General features: G+C 38.8%; 1 protein-coding gene across 1 annotated transcript in view; it reads left to right on the forward strand.

The window, feature by feature from the left end:
* The first annotated feature begins 7,632 nt into the window (after window positions 1–7,632).
* The window catches only part of Sgo2 (shugoshin 2), a 27,303-nt gene continuing 12,602 nt past the window's right edge, over window positions 7,633–22,333 (forward strand). The window contains exons 1-7 of the mRNA XM_031368981.1: window positions 7,633–7,979; window positions 9,234–9,359; window positions 11,312–11,487; window positions 12,470–12,547; window positions 14,053–14,138; window positions 20,667–20,908; window positions 22,172–22,333. Coding sequence (XP_031224841.1) covers window positions 9,236–9,359; window positions 11,312–11,487; window positions 12,470–12,547; window positions 14,053–14,138; window positions 20,667–20,908; window positions 22,172–22,333 — 868 coding nt within the window. The 5' untranslated portion in view covers window positions 7,633–7,979; window positions 9,234–9,235. The remainder of the gene's footprint in view (window positions 7,980–9,233; window positions 9,360–11,311; window positions 11,488–12,469; window positions 12,548–14,052; window positions 14,139–20,666; window positions 20,909–22,171) is intronic.

Raw genomic sequence — 22,333 nt, forward strand, 5'->3', positions numbered from 1 at the left:
TCTATTTGGAGTTCTGTAAGCTTCTTGTATGTTCATGGGCATCTCTTTCTTTAGGTTAAGGAAGTTTTCTTCTATAATTTTGTTAAAGGTATTTACTGGCCCTTTAAGTTGGGAGTCTTCACTCTCTTCTATAACTATTATCCTTAGGTTTGGTCTTCTCATTGCATCCTGGATTTCCTGGATGTTTTGGGTTAGGAGCTTTTTGCTTTTTGCATTTTCTTTGACTGTTGTGTCGATGTTTTCTATGGTGTCTTCTACCCCTGAGATTCTCTCTTCTATCTCTTTATTCTGTTGGTGTTGCTTTCATCTATGACTCCTGATTTCTTTCCTAGGTTTTCTATCTAAAGAGTTGTCTCTCTTTCTGATTTCTTTATTGTTTCTATTTCCATTTTTAGATTCTGGATGGTTTTGTTCATTTCCTTCATCTGTTTGACTGTGTTTTCCTGTAATTCTTTAAGGGATTTTTGTGTTTCCTCTTGAAGGACTTTTAGCTGTTTGCCTGTGTTCTCCTGTATTACTTTGAGGGTGCTCTTTATGTCTTTCTTAAAGTCCTGTATCATCATCATGAGAATAATAAAATAATATAAAATCATTATATCTGAATCTTGCTTTTCCCGTGTGATGGTGTGTTCAGGACTTGTAATGGTGGGAGTATTGGGTTCCGATGATGTAACCTTGGTTTGTGTTGCTTATATTCTTACTCTTGCCCCGCATCATCTGGTTATTTCTAGTGCTACCTGCCCTTGCTAAATCTGACTCCAGCCTGTCTTTCCTGTGATCCTGATTGTGTTAGAACTCCTCAGAGTCAAGCTATCTCTGTGATCCTGTGATTCTGGGATCCTGTGACCCTGGGCTTGTTAGAGCCCTGGGAGTGGAGCTCTGGATGTTTTTGGGAATGACTGCAGAGTTTGCGCTCAAGGTCTGCTCGGGGCACTGGCCGGCCAAGGCAGACCGGAAGCAACTGGAGCCACTGGGCTGGCAGAGTTCCTATGTGCCTGGGTCTGCTGGTCCAAGTTACTCCTGGTGTTGGGACAGATGTGTCCTCCTCACCTCTGATCCTGGGCGTGTTAGAGCGCCTGGAAGTGGAGCTTCCTCTGGGTGTTGTGGGACCAGAAGGAACCTGAGCTACTGGGCTGGTGGAGTTCCTGTGTGCCTGGTCCTGCTGGTCCAATTAACTTTTATCATCTACATTGACCTGGTCTTTGACTTATGACTGATCCCATAACACAACATCAATCAATTGAAGAATAGTCTTCTACATCTGGGGAAAAGGGGAGATAGGTTGACAGTAGTGGATCCTGTTCAAGCTAGGGGTTTATAAAGTTGAGGCATTTTTGGTTTTGGATTTCTCAAGAATAATAAGTTTAAACTTTAAAATATAATGTTAACTGTCACAGAAGAAAGTAATATCTGAACAAAGGAATCTATAGATCAGAGCCATCTTTAAAATGTTTTGGATATTGTAATCACCCTCCATTTAATAAAGGAGGGAAACAAAGCAGAGATAAAACGCCTTAGTCAAAATTAAGTGAACAGTAAATGGTAGAGCTAGGGCCACTGTCATTTAAGAAGTGTGTAGTGGTGTTCACCTCGGCAGCACATGCACTGATATTGGAAGGATATAGAGATTAGCATGGCCTCATCCAAGGATTACATGAAATTTGTGAACCAGTCCACATTTTTACAGGAGTTCTTATGGGTGGTAGCTCTTGCCTATGCTTCCAGGACCTGGGGTGCTGAAACAGAAGAATTGCTACAAAACTGAGACCCTCCTGGAGCTACATAGTGAGTCTAGGCTGGCCTTGACTAAAGAGTGGGGCACCTAAGAACTGTGTTAGTCATGATACCCCAAACTTTTAATATTTAAAAAAGGGTAAACTGTTTTCAGTGAAATGAAAGCGTGCTGCTTAATTAAGTATGAGCCTTCAGACAAGTGTGCAGAAGCAATGGCCGAAAGCAGATGGACTTGCATAGTAAGAGGAGTCATTTCTGGTTTTGGAAAAGAATGCAGGCTCTATGTTTAGTGTGAGAGCCACATTGAGGTCATGCATATTTGGTTTGGGAATCCAGATGTGGCTCTCAATAGCTCTGTAACTTAGTCAATTTGTAATTACATGGAGTAAGTAAAAAAGAAACCTATAACATATGCTGAACATTTAATGAATGAGGTTAGGTAAACTAGATACTGGTTAGTTAACTACTAAACATTAGAGTTCAATATAATGAGAAGTGGTATAACTTCTGGGTCATATGAACTTCTGTTTTCAGTTTGGATCAATTTGCATTTCTAAAAGCAATGTATAAGGATTTTTATTCTAATCAGATTTTTTTAATGATGGTCATTCTGACTTGGGTAAAATGTAATCTTAATGCAGTTTTAATTTATTTTCCCCTGATGTCTGACCTGTTTTCACACTGATGGTTATTTATGCTTTATTGTTTTAAAAAGAGAAGAGGGACAAGCTGTATTACAGAACAATAGTGATAAAAACTATCTGGTATTGGTACAGAGACTGGCAGGTAGATCAATAGAATAGAATTGAAGACCCAGAAATGAACCCATACACTTAATGGTCATTTGATATTTGACAAAGTAGCTAAAATCATCCAGTGGAAAAAGACAGCATTTTTAACAAATGGTACTGGTTCAACTGGTGGTCAGCATGTAGAAAAATGGAAATCAACCCATTCTTATCTCCCTGTACGAAGCTCAACTCCAAGTGTGGTTTTATGTGGATCAAGGACCTCCACATAAAACCAGATACACTGAATTTAATAGAAGAGAAAGTGGGGAAGAACCTTGAACACATGGGAACAGAGGAAAATTTCCTGAACAGAACACCAATGTCTTATGTTCTAAGATCGAGAATAGACAAATGGAACCTCATAAAATTGCAAAGCTTCTGTAAGGCAAAAGACATTATCAACAGGATAAAAGGGCAACCAACAGATTTGGAAAAAATCTTTACCAACCCTATATCCGATAGAGGGCTAATATCCAATACATACAAAGAACTCAAGGAGTTAGACTCCAGAAAATCAAATAACCCTATTTTTAAAAAATGGGATACAGAGCTAAACAAAGAATTCTCAACTGAAGAATACCAAATGGCTGAGAAGCACCTAAAGAAATGTTCAACATCTTTAGTCATCAGGGAAATACAAATCAAAACAACCCTGAGATTCCACCTCACACCAGTCAGAATGGCTAAGATCAAAAACTCAGGTGACAGCAGATGCTATCGAGGTTGTAGAGAAAGAGTAACACTCTTCCATTGCTGGTGGGATTGCAAGCTGGTACAACCACTCTGGAAATCAGTGTGGTGGTTCCTTGGGAAATTGGACATAGTACTACCTGAAGGTCCAGTTATACTACTCTGGCATATACCCAGAAGATGCTCCAACATGTAACAAGGACACATGCTCCACCATGTTCATAGCAGCCTTATTTATAATAGGCAGAAGCTGGAAACAACCCAAATGTCCTTCAACAGAAGAATGAATAGAGAAAATGTGGTACATTTACACAATGGAGTAATACTCAGCTATTAAAAATGATGAATTCATGAAATTCGTAGGCAAATGGATGAACTAGAAAATAATCATCCTGAGTGAGGTAACCCAATCACAAAAGAACACACATAGTATGCACTCACTGATAAGTGGATATTAGCCTAAAAGCTCAGAATACCTCAGATACAATTTACAGACCACATGAAGCTCAAGAAGAAGGAAGAACAAAGTGTGGGTGCTTCAGTGCTTCTTAAAAGGGGGAACAAAGTACTCACAGGAGGAAATACAAAGTCAAAGTGTGGAGCAGAGACTGAAGGAAAGGCCATCTAGAGACTGCCCCACCTGGGGATCTATTCCATATACAGTCACCAAACCCAGACACTATTGTGGATGCCAAGAAGGGCTGGCTGACAGGAGCCTAATATAGCCATCTCCTAACAGGCTCTGCCAGAGCCTGACAAATACAAAGGCAGATGCTCGCACCAACCATTGGACTGAGCATGGGGTCCCCAACGGAGGAGTTAGAGAAAGGACTGAAGGAGCTGAAGGGGTTTGCAACCCCATAGGAAGAACCACATTACCAACCAGCCAGACCCCCCACAGCTCCCAGGGACTAAACCATGAACCCTAGAGTACACATGAAGTGACCCATGACTCCAGCCATATACGTAGCAAAGGATGGCCTTGTCGGGCATCAATGGGAGGAAGGGCCCTTGGTCCTGTGAAGGCTCAATGCTCCAGTGTAGGGGAATGCCAGGGAGGGGAGGCAGGATGGGGTGGGTGGGTGGGGGAACAGCCCTCATAGAAGCAGGGGGTGGGGGGATGGGATAGGGGTTTCTAGAGGGGAAACCAGGAAAGGGGATAATATTTGAAATGTAAATAAAATATCCAATAAATGAAAATAAAAAAGTTAAAAAAAGAGAAAAGAAAAAGAATAAATTAAGTCTCTATGTAACATAATTAAAAAAAAAATAAGAGGGAACTCGGGGCAGGCTAGAGGATATATCAGACATTTAGAGTGTGTTGGGCTCAGGGAATTGCTGCACAAACCACTCAAACACCAATCACATATCAAACAGGGATGGTTTATTGAATGTCACACTCCAAGACTGATTTATTAGGGCATGGTTAAGACTTGGGAGATTACTGTGACGCTGAGTCAAGGTCCTATAGGTCAATAAGCCAGGGGTCTACAAACATCTGTGCCGAGTTAGTCTGTCAATCAGGATTTAGTGATGGGGACTTCTTTAGTAACACATCTTTGTTGTACACTTATCTTGCTCCCATTGGTTGGGGTATTCAGCTGTGGCAAGGGGCTTACTTTGTCTAACATTCATGTCTTTTTTTTTCTTTAAATTTTTTTTTTCGAGACAGGGTTTCTCTGTGTAGCCCTGGCTGTCCTGGAACTCACTCTGTAGACCAGGCTGGCCTCGAACTCAGAAATCTGCCTGCCTCTGCCTCCCAAGTGCTGGGATTAAAGGCGTGTGCTACCACTATCCAGCTAACACTTATGTCTTAACTTCTCAGCTATGATGGAACTTGTTTAACTTTCATGCCAAGTAGGATGTCAGTCCCCAGGGATGTCTTGGGAACCTAAACTTTCCTAGACTTCTATTCAAAATTGAAATTTTATTCCAAATAGTTTCATATATTGGTACAGATGTCTCTCTGATGTAGAGATCCATCCCACGGGCAGCTTAAAGAAGCAAATACCATAAAAGCTTATTCACGGGTGCAAGAAGTGCTGCTGGGTGGTTGGTTTGGATCCAAGCTTATTGTGGCTAAGTATACAAAGTAGTCCTAACTGACTTCTATTGTGATTGGTTTCCAAGAGCACAGCATGTAACAGAATATGCAATCAACTTGGGCATGAGAAAGTTTCCTAGTAACAGAAGAACAACATATGAGAAAGTTCTCTTCTAATAATAGTAACAGCACAAAACGACAGGCTAGCCAGGTAACAGTTACCTAGGCCTTAACATTTAACATAGGTCTTAACTGAGGGTATGTGTACATACTTGCTTGTGGAGTTGATTCTCTCCTTCTACCATCTGAGGCCCAGGATTTGAACTTGGGGATGAAGCCTGGAAGTAAGCACCTTTACCCATGGGACAACCTGACTGGCATCATCCTCTGAGAACTATCCACCCCCTTTGCTAGTTATTGGTTGGTCCCTTTGGCTTTTATTGAAGTTCCGTTGTTCTAATTTTTCATACCTCCTAGGTATTAACCTTCTGTCAGATATGTAGCCAGCAGAGACTTCTGTTGTCCATGTTGATGGCTGTCTCTTCACTCAGTTGTCTCCTCTGCTCTGCAGCAGCCTTTTAACATCATGCAATCCCACGCGTGCATCCTTAGTGTTCTACCTGAGCCACTGGAATCCTTTTTAAAAAGTTCTTGCCTATGTCCATATCTTGAAATGTTTCTTCCACGTTTTCCTAAAATGAATCCAACTAGAGATAAGGAGTCAGACACAGAAAGGCAAATATAACTTTTTTCTCATGTGTGGGTTCTAGAATTCTTTTTTTTTCTTCAGCTGACAGCAAGAGGATTTATTATACAGGAGTTACACTTGGCCAGAAGACAGAACGGAGCTAGTCTAGAATGCCAAAGGTCCAGGGCAGAGGGCCAGCGGGACTGTTTTGGTTGTAAGAAAGGCAATCATTTTCCCAGGTGATCTTGGTGAGGTGATGTTCCAGGTCTACTGAGACTTATTACCAACAGCAGCATACAGTCCAACAACTTGTTCTGGTGTTCTTGCCTTCAGCATCCCTTACTTCTGCTCCTGCAGACTTCATGAGTGCACAAGCTGGTTTACTTGGACCTCTGCCTCATCTTTCTTCTCTTGCTCTTCAGCCTGTGCATTCTCTTCTGTGCATCCACTTCGTTCTCACGACACAGGCATCTCAAGGAAGATGGTGCTAAGATCGAGAGTGGTTCTAGAATTCTTCATGGATACAAAAAAATCATTTACACACACATATACAACATAAAAGCATATGGAAGACTAGGGGAAGAGGGGACACAAATGGGAGAGGGAAAGGAGAAGAGAAAAGTAAAGCTAATGGGTAGGACTTGATCCAGCCAAAATGCATGATATACTGGAATATGTCATTATGAAGCTTGGCACTATGTGCAATGAATATACACCAATTTTTTAAAAAATTTACATAAAGTATTATTTATGTAAAGATTTAAAGTTTCCTTCTTTATATGTAGGCTTTCTTTGTCTGCTGTTATCCCCAAATTTGGTCAAGCGGTTTTTATGGTTTTAGAATATTTTTTGCATTTATTTTGTAAATTTATTTTTATAGATGTATACTTACCTTCCTCCCCCCCAAAACAAAAGTCTAAAGCAAGCACTTTTCCATCAGTTTAGATTCTTTAAATGTGAAGTCATAATGCTCATATGTCATCAATCAAAACCATGTCAAGACATGAAGTTGACTTCATTACATTATGGTCAATTAAGACAAGTTTTTTTTTTTTTTTTAAAGATCCATTATTTTATATGTATAAATGTTTTGCCTGCATGTGCGTATGTATGCATGTACACCATATGAATATCTGGTGCCTGCAGAGGCCAGAAGAGGGTATCATATCCCCGAGAACTGGAGGTACAGATGGTTGTGAGCCACCATTTGAGTGCTGAGAACTAAACCTGGGTCCTTTGCAAGAGCAACAAATGCTTAGAACCTCTAAACTCCCCATTTTTATTGATTTATTGATTGATTTTGGTTTTTTGAGACAGAGTTTCTCTGTATAGCCCTGGCTGTCCTGCAACTCACTCTGTAGACCAGGCTGGCCTCGAACTCAGAAATCCGCCTGTCTCTGCCTCCCAATGTAAAGAAGCAATTGGAAGACAAGGATGCAGAAACTGGATGCAGACAAGTAATCTCACAGTGAACAACACAAAGCCCTGCGAAGGACTCGAGGTGCCTGTCAACCCTTTGGGTGTCAGAGTTATCCGTGGCGAATGGCCTTTTCTGTCAGACCTGGTGGCATTGGCTACCAGAGGCTCAGAGACCTCAGAGACCTCTGAGATTCAAGGAGAACCTGCTAAAGCAGGCTGCAGCTCCAGGGGCTCACCGAGCCACGCCCACTCGACGCTCAGCGCGTCCCGCCCCTTCCGTCTCCCACTTCCGGATAGCGGCGCGCTTTTGAGCCGCCGTTTCGGAATCTGATTGGCTGGAGTGTCAACTGCTAACTGCCGCGGAGTTTAAACCTGAATCCTGGGCTTTCGCGGATTGACGAGCTTCTCAGGAAGGAGTGGGCACCCACAGCCGAAGGGGTCTCCAGTCGGCGCGGGCGAGACCTGCGCGGCCGGCGAGGCCTGCGGAGCCCGAACCCTTCTCGCCGCCGCGCGGCGGCTTGCAGGGCAGAGTCGCGGAGCCGGCTTCCGATCGGGGCGGTAACTCCCAGCCTTTGCGCTTCCAGCTGGGCGAGCGGTCGCCAGGAGCTTTCAGGTCAGTTCTGGGAGGAAGAGGGGTCTAGGTCCTTGGGGCCAGGTTTGAAACGGCTGCTCGCGTGTAGATAAGGATGCTCAATGCATGACCATTTCAACATTGGGCAGAATTTTTTTTTTCTACTGAAAAGTTCTTTCATGTGTTCATAACATATTTCTATTAGAAATGTTTATCCAAGGAGCTGCAGTGTGCCAGGCACTAAGAGTTCCGCAGAAAACAAATCTGACAGAAACTTGCGCTTGTCAGCATTGCCCTGATCTCCGCTCTTCTCTATGAGGATGTTTGTGATGGCATTAGGGATGCCTAGATTAAATGAGAATCTTACCACTGGATCCTTACATTAAAGGATCATTACATCTGCAAACTGTGTATAGACTGAGAATTGCAGGCACCTGACCAGGTCACTTTGTAGCCTACTATAGGACTGATTACAGGATGTGAAGAATTGCAGGGTGGTTAGGATGAGGAAGATAAAGATGATGTGGAATCTAGAGACTTTTGTGATGGACATGAAAAGCCTACTAAGATTGTTCTGTGGACTCAAAGCACGTAGCGGAGTGGCTTGTGGAGAGAATATAGGTTTGGGGAGTTGACCCCATTCAAGCACATAGCCTAGCATTGTCACCTGCACCTCAATGAAGGTTTTTCTGATCAGTTTTCTCTGCCTAGATAGCATTAACACTTCTTTAATATCCTGTGTGTTAAAGTCATTGTTCTTGCCATACTGTCTAACTATCTATCTTCCTGCTTCTATTACATTGTTAACCAGTGTAGACCATAAATCTAGAATTAAGTAAGCTTATAATTTTCTATCTTTCGAGCCCTCTTCTTCTGTTCATTGAATGAGTCATTTCTTTTGTGCTTCCATATCTAAAGTCCTGTCTAAGGTTATACTTTTGCATAGTAACAGAACAGTGTCTGTCTCACACTGGACTGTTCTTTCCATGACAGCAAGGACCCTATCCTGTCATCTGCTGGTAGCCCATGTGTCACTAGGCATGTAGATATATATAATATAGGTTTGAATGGAAAAAACAAAAGTACTTAGCTTTTTGTAATTCACTAATTCTCCTGATTGTATAAATTCTTATTTTGAGATTTTTATGCAAAGGGCTTTGCAAATACTTATGTAGACAGTGTGTTTTAAGTCATGGTGGTTGAGCTTTAGAATGGCTCGTTACCAGGTTTTACTCTTATTAATCAATACTGTAGTCTCCTACCCCCACTCTATCCTTTCTTTTCCTTTCACTTTAGAAATGGAGTACCCTGGGATAGAAGTTGACTCTGTTACCTCTGGAATTAAGAGAAGAGTGAAGGACAGAATTGCAAAGACAAAGTTGAATGTTTCTCTTGCTTCAAAGATCAAAACAAAAATATTAAGTAAGTACCTACCTTATTTAGCAAATATAGAAAACTACTAAAATGACTTCTTTGTTAGCTGGTACTTTTTCTGTTTGACCTTTTCTGTCAGTGGCTTTCAGCTATTCTGCTGAATTGTTTTGCTAATCTGCCCTTGGTGATAGCTGAATTGTAAGCAGTGTGGCTGGCCCGCCCCAAGCAGCTACCTCTTGGCATGCAAAGACAATACCAATGTGGCTTCTCTAGAAAAGAGCTTAATAGAGTAAGAGATTTGCTGTGCCTTCTGTGGCAGTCAGGTGATAAGTCATGTAGAAGTGCTTGGCCAAGCTCAAGTGTGGTGGTAGTACGTGATTTTATATAGGCCAGAGTCACCAAGAAAGCACCACACACTTTGGAAATGAGATTTTATGAATCCTGGCAGTAAGGTGTAAGGAAAGCAGACAGACAACAAATAAGACCTCAAACAACAAAAACAAAAAACATAAAGATGGACGCTCCCCAGGATAAACGTTTGTTGCTCCCAAAAATTACCTCAGTGGTTTATGCCCATGTTGGCTACACTGGGGAATGTACTGTACACCCATGACTTCCGACAGAACCAAAATGCCTACGTATCTTTAAATCAGGACATTGCTCCTTCCAGGATCTGTAGGTAAACCTGAGTTAGCCAGCTTCCTACAATGGTTATGTCTTGCTTCATTTGTCAGGACCATTTGTAAAACAGCAGGAAAATGTTGTTATTTTAGCTTCTGGATGTCCTAACTGGTTGTGGTCTGTTTCTCCTGGGTATGCCAAGGAGATCCAAGTGACACTAACTACTCTGTACCAAAGATGAAGTCCTAGTACGGATTCTTTCTTTTTTTTCTTTTTCTTTTTTTTTTGCATTTTTTTATTATTATGGGTTTTTTTTTATTTTACAATCCAGCCATTGCCGTACTATTCTTTCTTTTTTTTAGATGTCCAAAATATTTCTCTGAATATCTAAGAAGGTTATATTTAACAAAACTTACTTTAGTAAGCTATGTTAGCACATGCCTATAATTTCAGCGCTCAAGATACCAAGACAGTTGTGTGTGTGTGTGTGTTACTGTGGAGAAAGTATGTTATTAGCATGTAGTAGAATCTAAATTCAAATTATGAAAATATAATTATGATTTAATCATAATAAAGGAACATAATACTTTAAAGGTGAGTTTAATCATTAACTCCTCACCAAAATGTCTTTGCTACCGTTTCAGTAACAGTTTAAATCATAATAACATAGATTGCAGTCAGTTATGAAAAAGGTATGATCATTTGGGCAGAGGTGAAGATCCCACAGGTCCTGGACAATTAGTCCTTTCATTTGAAGTTTAAGAAATGGCATTTGGGGGCCAGGCAGTGGTGGTGTATGCCTTTAATCCCAGCTTTTGGGAGGCAGAGACAGGAGGATTTCTGAGTTCGAGGCCAGCTAGAGCTACCTAGAGAAACCCTGTCTCAAAAAACCAAAACAACAACAACAACAACAAAAGGCATTTGGGAACATAGGAAATTTTATTGAGTTGTAGAGCCACAGAAACTTGTGCAAACATTTCACATTGGCTGCCCTACCTCCTGTTGGTCTCCAGTGAGAGCTATGGGGTCATCTCCCCGCCTTGCTCTAATCAGTGTGGGGAGGGTGCAGGTGGCAGCATCCTCCGCAGCAGCTCACCTGCAGCTGCTCTGCCTGCAATGCTCCACTCTCCAGTTCCCAGCTACATGCCTCTCAGCTTTTGTCTTCTCTAGCTTTTCTTTCTTCAGCTTCAAAACCTGGGCACATTTATTTTTCTCTAAAACTGTATTTGTATTGCCATTCATTTCCAACTACTACTATTTGATATTTATAAAGTAAACTGCATTTTTTCCTGAAATAATTTTACTAAGGAGTGTGGGGTTTTATTAAAGAAATATAAGGCATAAGTTGAGTGTTAACTTTTTAAAAATATTTTTTGCAGACAATTCTTCTATTTTCAAGATCTCTTTAAAGCACAACAACAGAGCATTAGCTCGGGCCCTTAGTAAAGAGAAAGAAAATTCTCGAAAAATTACTACCGAAAAGATGCAGTTACAGAAAGAAGTGGAGAAATTGAATTTTGAGAATACCTTTCTTCGCATAAAGCTAAATAACTTGGTATGGAAATTGTATTGTTTTGAACTCTCCATTAAAATGAAAATCTTAAACTACATTACTATAGGAATTCTAAAAATGTTTTTTAGATTTCAGTTGTAGCGAATTATTGAATGTCAGTATGCTGTGTAAGTCTATACTAAAGGATAGACACCTCTTGGTGATAGAATAGACATCTTAAATCTTGCTCTAAATGCATGCTCTATGCACTATAAACTAGTATAACCATGATCAACATTTGGTTGCTCACTATAAGCAAAACTTGGCCCATTCATACATTTTTAAATGGTATTATTCCTCTAAATAATTGAAAGGTGAATTTAATCATTAACTCCTCACCAAAATGTCTTTGCTACCGCGTCAGTTGCAGTTTAAATCATATAACATAGACTGCAGTCAATACTTCTGTTCTCCTTTAATCGTGCATTTCTTTGGCTACAAGCCAAATAGAATTGAGGAAGTTGTCCTTTCTTTGTAGGTTTAGGTCTAAAATGAGTAGAAATTGGCTTAAAATGGAAAAAATGACCTGTAATACTTTGATGATTCAATTCATATTACTGACCAACTATGTTTGTTTTCCATGTAATATAGAGTTATATGAAAATAGAAAAATATCAGAAAATTGATAACTAATATCAAATGTTCAGTGTATCTGTGTGTTCATGGCTGTTCTGACTAAACATTAATGCAGCTTTTGAGCTTAATGTGATCTCAGTTGAAAACAGTCACCAGGCATGGTTTCATGTCTATAATCCCAGTAGTTTAGAAGCTGAGGCAAGAGGCTTGCCACTAACTCAAAGCCAGTCGCCACTATGTAGTTAGTTCTAGACCACCTTGGGTTATAGTGTGAGAACTTGCCTCAAAAAAGAAGAGTAGAATCAAAATTTTTTTAATTTGAGTCTTCTTACACTGATGCTATCTATAAATGTACCATCATAACAAATTTCAAACTTTAGTTAAAAGAAGTCTTTATTTTACATCACAGAATAAGAAGCTTATAGAAATAGAATCTCATGTGAGCAGTAATTTGTTAACTGCAATTGAAATGAGCAGTCTTTCTGAGGTAAGTGAATTCACGTGAGTAGGGCCATTTTTTTTTTAACTATTACTAAGATAGTTGAGATTAAATAGCATCAAGGTAAGATATTCAAATGTGCAAAGAAGTAACAGCAATCATGTATAATGCATCATCTTTACAATTGGTTATTGAAATTATTTCATTAAAATGTAATTTTGATTTAAAATAATAGATTAAACTGTTCTTTGGAACATGACCCACCCAAAAGATTTAGAAACATAGTCTTAGTAGAATGGAACATTTCAAGTTAGAAAAGAATTTATTTTAAAATAAAAAGAATTGAAAAATTATTTGGATGAAAAATAGGCAGATCCTATTGTATAACCGTCAGTAAGATAAATTCCAGATCATTTAAAATATCGACATAAAATAAACCACAGACATGCGTAAGAGTCAGTATCATCCATACATGAGTCAGGGGAAAGTTTTGCCGTTCTTCTGAGCCTGACCTGAGGAAGGCCTTCCATTCCTGTGGGCTGAGCTTTTGTCCCTCCTGTCAGTAATACACATTCTCAGGAGCTAGTCCACTCTCCGTTCCTTTACCCATCACACCATTTCCATTGTTAGCTGCATGGGTTGTGTTTTGCTGTTCCCTTAGTGTTAGTGTAGAGTACTTTTCTATCCTATATCATTACATTTTTTTCTTTTCTGTGTTATTTTGCATCAGTATGCAAAAATCTTCTTATAATTCATCTTGAAAACACCAATAAAGCCACATTCTCCTCAGGTACTGTCTCATTTGTACTTTTTTAGAGACTTATTCCCACATTCTCCTTTCTTTTGATTCACACCTCTAGACTTCTACATCACTATGGTGTTCCCGTAAGTCACCAGAGGTACTAGGGTGACAAGATCCAGGGGCAGCCGTTGGTCCTCAGGCTCATCGTAGGACTCTGAGGACACTGTACTCTCTCTGCTTGTTCTTTCAGCCTGGGTTTTTGGTTTCCTTCCCTAACTACTAAGTTTCAGACTACCTAAGACTTAGTTATTAGATTTCTCTTTTCTGTCTATACTCATTCTTGTTAGGTAATTTTACCAGCCTTTGTTTTAATTACTAACTTGTACTGATAACTTCCAAATGTGTGTTTCCATGCTGCATAACACATATGTAGTAGACATGAACAAATTATGTATAGCTATAACTACCTTGTTTATATATTAGTATATATCTTTGTATTTCTATTAATACAAAGTTTTTAACTTAACAAAAATATCAGAAGTGATTATCACTGGAAAGTATGATGAAGGATGAGCTATTTTAATCTTATCTTTATTTACCAATTGAAGTCCAAAGTAAAGGCTGGGTAGTTCAGTAGTAGAATAGTTAGCTGGCATGAACGGGGTCCTGAGTTACTGTCCAGCAATTCACATATATGGTACAAGAATTTTGTTCTGTTTCTGGTGGTATCCTGGTATAATTTGCTATTTTAATGACAAGTCTGATAAAATAGATTACTTCTTACCATTTTCTTTGTTTTACTCAAAAATAGTTCCATCAAAGTTCTTTTCTCCTGTCAACTAACAAGAAAAAAAGGACCAGTAAGCAATGCAAGCCTGCACCTCTTCCATATGCAAGGTAATTGTTTAAGACTTGGTTAGGTTGTGACATACGTGTCTGTGCCTTAGAAGATGGTAGGTTGGGCTGTGAGTGGTTGTAGTTACTCACATTCTAAAAACAGAAAAAAACAATTAGAGATGATGACTTATAAATAAATAATGTGTAATGTTGCTTTGCTGAATTAAACATTTCATAGACTTGTATTTTATACTTCTGTATAGTATACCTTTAGTTACCTGGACTAGATTGTCACTGGTTCAGAGCACAGACTTCATAAAATAGTCAGTGTTCTCTGTCAGCCTGTAGCTGTGCTACTGAGGTTGAAATGGGAATCATGTGGTGTGTTCCTAAGGCTGGCCCTTCAGGACTCTGAGGAAACTCCTCAAATGCAGACAAACTAAATAGGTTAGAGTAGTTGCTACTTTTAATTACATTTCTTCTGGCCTGTTTTCTTGCTGAGCACATCTGATTAACTTTTTCTGCCTTGAACATCATGTATACTTACTGTCCTAATCTCTGAGATTAACTCTCATTTTAGCTATTCTCTTGTCTAAAGTCTCTTTCCTTTTTTGATTGACTTGGGTACAGTCATCAAGGCACACCCAGTTTCAAAGTTGACATACTAAACAGTAGACCCTGAGGCTGAGAGGTGTGAAATGACATAAGCAGCGACTGGGATCTTCTCATCTACTTAATAAGTTTAACGTGTTTGTTTTAAGTGTATACAGCCTCTGTATATTACGTAATGTATATGTAGACATGAATTGCCTAAGTGTAAAGATACTGTATTTGTGTAGGTATATGTGTATGTATGATTCTAATACACAGGAGAAAATTAGAAAGCTACTTAAGCACCAATAGTGATTTTCCATTGGGTAGTTTGGTTAAGGGGGAAACTTTGTGCTTCAGTAAAAATATTAAATAAGTAGAGGCATTCCTATATGAGATATTGTCTTTACCACAGGAAAGGAAGAACCCTCGGGTCATGCCATTTATGTCATTTTCTATTTATTCCAGTTTGTTCTATTGACTTATCTACAATCTGTATTGTTACCATTTTGTACCAGTACATTTTATCAGTGTATTTTTAAAGTAGTAAGTTGTATTATCTTATACTTTTATATTTTCAAGAACACATTGGTTGTCGTGCATCTGTTGTTTCAAACATCTATTTATAGCCAGGTGTGGTGGTGCAAACCTGTAATTCCAGTGCTTGGGAGGCTGATGCAGTAAAATCTCTACAAGTTTGAGGCCAGCCTGGGTTACATAATGATTTCCAGGCCATGTTGGGCCACACAGTTAGAACCTGCCTCAATAAACAAACCAGAAAACCACAATCAAGTATATTGTTTGCCATACAAAAAATTTTCATTATGCCCTTTAATGAGAATTGGTTTGAAATATTTTATACATATTAAAGGCGAGCTTTCACACATAAACAGCATGATATGACCTTATCCAGAAGACCCTAAAGAAAAAAAAGAAAGAAAAGGTTACCAATGATCTCAGATATATCCCTGTAGCTTCCTCTCCGATCATCACCTACTGCCTGCCTAACCAAGGATTCTGACCTTAAACTATCATACATCAATTTTGTGTGATTCCTCTAAATGATCAAAAAGTACTTTTAAAAATCTCACTTTTGCTCAGCATTATTTGAAGGAGTCATCTATATTGTAGCTGTGAGTCATGTAGTGTTATTCCACGACATCTCCATTCTGCCATTCTGCTGTGTTTCCAGCTTTGATCTGTTACAAATAAGGCTCCCACATACACATATATAGATACCTCCTGCTTGGTGAATGAATCCACATTCTATTTTGTATAGACTACCAAATTGTTTCTGGAGTATGGTTCTAGCAGCAGTGTGTGAGCATTCCTGTCCTATATACTTAGTGTGTAGTGGTGTTAAATTCAAGTTTTTATCTTTATTTCCCTGGTGACAAGTAAAATTAAATACTTGTTCATATGTGTTCTTTTGAGTAGTATTAATTTTTACTTTGTGTATAACGAGTATTTTCTCTCTGGCTCCCATCTTTTTTGTCTCCTTGGGATACTTACATGAACAGTTCTTTATAAATCCCATTTTGTGTGTGGTGTGTGTGTGTGTTCCCCCCAATGTTCTGATTAATACTTTCTGTGACCCTTTATTGATCTTTACTGTTTACAGGGTCATTATTCTGTTTCCTACCAAAATTGTATTGTCTTCTGTTGGGGTTCAGGAATTGCCACACAGACCATAAGAGCACCGATCTCAATTAAGCAAGAATATTTAATTGAACACACATCCCAAGACTAATTGATCATGACCATAAAAAAGGACTTGGAAGCCTCATTGTGGTACCAGTCTGTTAGGGCAAGCTTTTTATAGGAGAAACCAAATTCAGAAGTTCACAAGGGCAGAGGCAGTATTGCATTTTAGCTAGCTTGACGAAGTGTTAGCGGCTGGCGTTTAAGCTGATTGATCCTAAAGGATGTAAGAGGGGTCACGGATGGGGGTGAAGAGGGGAGGTTTAGAGCACTGAGCTATCAGAGCATAAGCAATACAACCGTAGTGTTATGGCCTTTTAGGAGAATTTTTCAGTGTCAGCTATAGATAATTACTCCTGGAAAGTAAAGTCTGAGAACATGAATTTAATTTCACCTTACGAGCAAAATGGAGACTGAATACAAAATGGCTGCAGTTATGTTAAAAGAAGTGGGCTTCAACACTTCCCTTCTACATTGTTATTTTAAAAATTACTGGGCTGGAGAGATGGCTGAGCAGTTAAGAGCACTGGCTGCCCTTTAGAGGTCCTGAGTTCAATTCCCAGCAAAATCGCATGGTGGATCACAACCATCTGTAGTGAAATCTAGGGTCCTCTTCTGGCATGCAGAAGAGTACATGCAGATACTCATACATTAAGTTAAAAACTTTTTTGTTTTGTTTTTTTGAGACAGGGTTTCTCTGTGTAGCCCTGGCTGTCCTGAAACTCACTCTGTAGACCAGGCTGGCCTCAGAAATCCGCCTGCCTCTGCCTTCTAAGTGCTGGGATTAAAGGCGTGTGCCACCACTGCCCAACCATAATAAAAAACTCTTAAAAATTATTATTTATCATCATTATCATTGCTATTATTACTATATGCATGATGGGGATGGAAAGGCACTTGCATGTGCCGCAGCATATGTGTGATGGCCAGAGGATAACTTCATGAAGTTAGTGCTCTGCTTTGATCTTCTATGGGTCCTTAGGGACTGAAGTCAGGTCGGCAGCCTTGTATAATGGGGGCTTTACCTACCCATCCATCATACCAGCTTCCCTATCCCATTTAGATCTTCAGCCCACTTAGATTTTTGGGTATGATGTGAGGGAAGAGTGTCTTAGTTAGGGTTTTAGTGCTGTGAACAGACACCGTGACCAAGGGAACTCTTAGAAGGATAACATTTAATTGAGGCTGGCTTACGGGTTCTGAGGTTCAGTCCATTATCATGAAGGCAGGAGTGTGGCAGCATCCAGACAGGCATGGTGCAAGAGTTGCTGAGAGTTCTACATCTCCTTCTGAAGGCTGCTAGAAGGCTGGCTTCCAGGCAGCTAGGACAAGGGACTTAAAGGCCATACCCACAGTGACACAACTACTCCAACAAGGCCACACTGTCTAGTAGTGCTACTCCCTGGTCCAGGCTTATAGAAACCATTACAAAGGGTCAGAGTTGTTATTGTTGTTTTGTTTTTTAGTGTAGAGATTTCATTGGCTTTGCACTGTGTATTGAAAACACTATCCTTCCCTTACCTAATGCCTATTTCATCTGTGTTATAATGAACTGACTGGATGGATTTGTAAGAGTCTGCTTCTGAACTCATTGCTCTTGTATGTGGATCTTGTCACTACCATGCTGTCTAAATGATTAGTTTTCAGTCTTGTTGTTTCAGTCTGTGTCTCTTACTTTATTCATTCTTTTCATTTCTCAATATTAGTATGACTATTTTGGTCCTTTGCATTTCGTAAGTAGTTTAGCAATTTGCAACAACCCCCCCCCACACACACACACATATACACACAAAGTGATAGTTGGAAAATTTACTAGGCAATGCAGGATATTTGATCACACTATGAACCCTGAGTTATTTACTGGAAAAACCTGTTTTTAGTTGTAGTGTGTCTCACATATTCAAGAACTTTCTGAGATTCTGTTGAACAATAACAGAATATGTTCAGTTTGAGGAAAATAGAAATTTTATATAATAGTTTCATCTATAAGCACACTATATCACTTGATCTACTTAGCTATTACGGGTTTTCATCTATGTTTTGTAGGTTTGTTTTTATACAAAGTTATTCTATATGCTGGGTTCTTTCCTACTTGCTTGATATTTTAGTGTTGTGCTGAATGAAGTCCTTTGTTTTGATTGTTTGAGCCAGGATTTCATGTAGCTGAGGCTGCCCTTTAATTACTGTTCCTCTGCCTCCACTGCTGGAATTCTGGGATTACAGGCAAACTTCAGGATACTTGATGCAGTTGTTTCTTAAATTATGTTTTCTTCTTGATGTTAGCTTGCAAAAATACAATTAATTTTCAGGCCTGTTTCCAGTGAACTTGTTAATTCTAACAGTTTGTTGGGGCTATCTCTTTGAATTTTCTCTGAATATACTTATATTATTTGTAAATAAGAACTGTTTTCTTTCCCCTTTGCAAGCCATTTCTCTTTTCCTTTTTCTTACTTTACTGCACTATCTACTTGTTCAAAGTTGGAAAAGTCATAACAACAGGCATTCTTACTGTGCTTCCATTGTTAGGTATGATGTGAACACTTGGATTTTCTAGATCTTGTCAGATTAATCAAGTTCCAAGTTGAGACAAAATAATCACATTTCAAGGCAAACTAAAAGCTTGGGAGAAGTTCTCACAGCCCACAGCTTCTTTGTTTCCATCCCTTCATTATCATTGTGTATGTGTGCATGTATATGGTGAGTGGGTGAGAATATAGATGCATACATGCCACAGAATGTGTACAGAGGTCAGAGGACAACTTTAATGGTTATCTCTTTCTTTTCATTGTGGGCTCTAGGGAACAAATTCAAGTCCTCAGACTTGTATGGCAACCACTTTTACCCAATGAGCCATCTCACTGGCCCTAAGCCTATAGGTTTTTTTGTCAAAAATTTTTTTATAACATCCCATTTCTCTTACTAAAAATTAGCATATTCAGATTTCTTATTTCTTGGTCAGGTTTTTAACTTTTCTTTAAAAAATCTTTCCATTTCTCATTTTTCAATCATCTGAAGTATCCAATCATAGTGAGTCAAGAGCAGCTGCTCTGCACAGTAAGACTGTCTCAGAACAAAAGAAAGTTGAAACCCTGGTTGCTGAGAGTTCCTGTATGAGTAGCTATTGAATTAATCATGCGGGCTTCTTGTTGTTGCTATTGAAAAGATACTCCTTTATTAGTATAATCAACTTTTAATTTTTTCCTATTCTTATAAAATACAATGAATTGGTTAATTATTAATAGTGGGTATATGTATATACATAATACGTATATGGGGTGTGTACACATGATGTGTATATAGGGTACAAATACATGGAATGTCTGTAAAGATCACAAAACAACTTGGTGGAGACTGTTTCCACTTTTACATGGGTTCTACGAATTGAACTCAGGTCATCAGGCTTTCCAAGGCAAAAACTTATCTGCTGAGCCATGTCTCTCTATGATCTATTTTCAAATTCCTTCTCTGCATCACAAAATCATTATTGTTGCTCTAAAGGTGCATTGCATATATGTTATAATGAAAATTATTAATTTTCTTTTGTTGCAATTATTTTTCAGGTTTAGGTATTTCAGTTAGGCTCTCGGATAAGCATTCCTTTTTTTTTTTTTTTTTTTTTTTTTTTTTTTTTTTTTGGTTTTTTTCGAGACAGAGTTTCTCTGTATAGCCCTGGCTGTCCTGGAACTCACTCTGTAGACTAGGCTGGCCTTCAACTCAGAAATCCACCTGCCTCTATCTCCCAAGTGCTGGGATTAAAGGCGTGCGCTACCACTGCCCGGCTTAAACATTCTTTTGTAATTCAGGAAGCATATTAGAGAGTGGTATTATTTTTCTTTAAGAGCTTAAGAAAAGTTACCTCAGCCTATAGCTTTCATGCAGAGACGTTTTGAGAATATGGCATTTCTTTTTTATTTTTTTTTAATATTTTTAATTGTGTGTGTGTGTGTGTGTGTGTGTGTATAAGCATGTGTATGTATGTGAGTGTAGATGCTTGTGGAGACTCCCAGGGTTGAAGTTAAAAGTAGTTATGAGCTGCCCAGTATGGGTGGTAGAACCACACTCAGGTCCTCAGGAAGAGTAGTACATGCTCTTAACTGCTAGGCCATCTCTCCAGCCCCTATCCCATTTTTTAAAATAATCTCTATGTTCTACTTATCAAGTTTTTACATTTTCTTCAAATAATTTTTCCATTTTTTTCTAAATGGTCAGATTATTGGTACAAGTATAGTGTTATCTTTTTCTTTCTATGTCATTTTTGTAAAATACAGAATTTATTTCATTCTCACTTGCCTTTAGGGTTCTCTTAACTTCAGAAAATGATGATGATGGTGATGATGGTACTGATGATAAATGGAATACAAAGTGTAACAACAGAACTATATCAAAGACATCACCTGATAGTACCTCTTCGATATCAAGACAACCTTTATCCTTACATCAGTGTAATTTGGAAGCATTCCTTCCTAAAGAAGATAATCAGAAAACATGTGACTCAGGTCATTCAGAGCATACTTCAAGTGTTGATGTACTTCTGAATGGTAAGATTGTTTTTAAAACTTTATGTATGTAGCTTTTCTTAAGGGCAACAATGTCTAACAGGTAGATCTCTTGTATTGCTAACTTGTACTTGCTAACTTCTACCATTTAAAACTACTGGTGAAAATTTCAATTTGAACTAAAAATCCTGACATGTCAGATCCATGGGCACATAATACTGTTAGGTCTAGAAGCAATTTTCAGAAATGAGCAAGACTAAGCTTTCCATTTTGCTTAGCTTGTAATTTAAAAATACCATTACATTTATTTAGTTTCATCTTCTCCTTTTCATGGATATGAAAAGTGTTCATCTAATTGGATATATAGTGACTTTTTCAAGCTTGTAACCAATTAGTGATTATAATGGTTAGTTTTGATTATCAAGCTGACATAGTCTAGAATCATCTAGAAAGAGAATCTCAGTGAGAGATAGTCTAGATCAGGTTTGCCTGTGGACATGACTGTGGAGGATTACCTTGATTTTATTGAGTTGGGAAGACTTGGCCACTATGGGTGGTACCATTTCCTTGGCAGGAGATCCTTAACTATATAAGAGTGAAGAAGGCAAGCTTATATCGTTCACTGCTTTCTTCTCATGACTCTGGATGTGGCTGTCTGCTTCAGGTTCCTGCCACTTTGAGTTCCTTTCAATAATGGGCTGTAACCTGGAACTGTGACCCAAGTAAATTCTCCCTTAAGGTGCTATTGTCTGTATTTTACCAGAGCAACAGAAATGAAATTGTCATAGTGCTAATGAACTTGAGTAATGACTTAGTAAGAGAAGATGATGGTATTTAATTCATTACATGGTCTTCCTAATTGATAATCCTGTACTATGGTGCTTATGTATTTGTTAAGTATTAACAGACTAGAATACAGAACCCTAATTGTTAAGCTTAGAGCATGGTATTTTTCCTTTCTACAGTCTTAGGTATCCTCCTTACCAGAGTTACTGCTATTACTTTAGTTCATGGTCTCTTCAGCTCTAGAAGTAGGAATTAATGGCTCCATTGTTATATATACCCATTCTAATCTTGGGGCCAAAGCTGAGTGAATGTTCAGCAGTATGCATTTCCTATGGATTCAGATGTAAAATGTGACCTGTGAGACTCCAGTTAGTCTAACTAGTTTTTATTAGCATGAGATCTGAATAATATAAGGGTCTGAGAAGAACAGATTGTCAGAAGTTCTCTCTGTGAAACAACTAAGTATATGCTTTGTTTACTGTAGATTATTACTTATTTTTGTTTTTCTTTATTTTGTAGAGAGCCATTGCCACTCAGATCAAAGTCCTAAGAGTTCTCTGCTGAGTGAGATAAAAACTCCTCCATCTTCCAGCCTCAAAAGGGAAAAATTGTTACTTGGTAATGTGACTAAGAGGAAGAAGTGTGTGTCTTCAACTGCAGACATTCTGTATGTGACAGATT

This window comes from Mastomys coucha, unplaced genomic scaffold (assembly GCF_008632895.1).
Source record: "Mastomys coucha isolate ucsf_1 unplaced genomic scaffold, UCSF_Mcou_1 pScaffold14, whole genome shotgun sequence".
NCBI classification, from domain to species: Eukaryota; Metazoa; Chordata; class Mammalia; order Rodentia; family Muridae; genus Mastomys; species Mastomys coucha.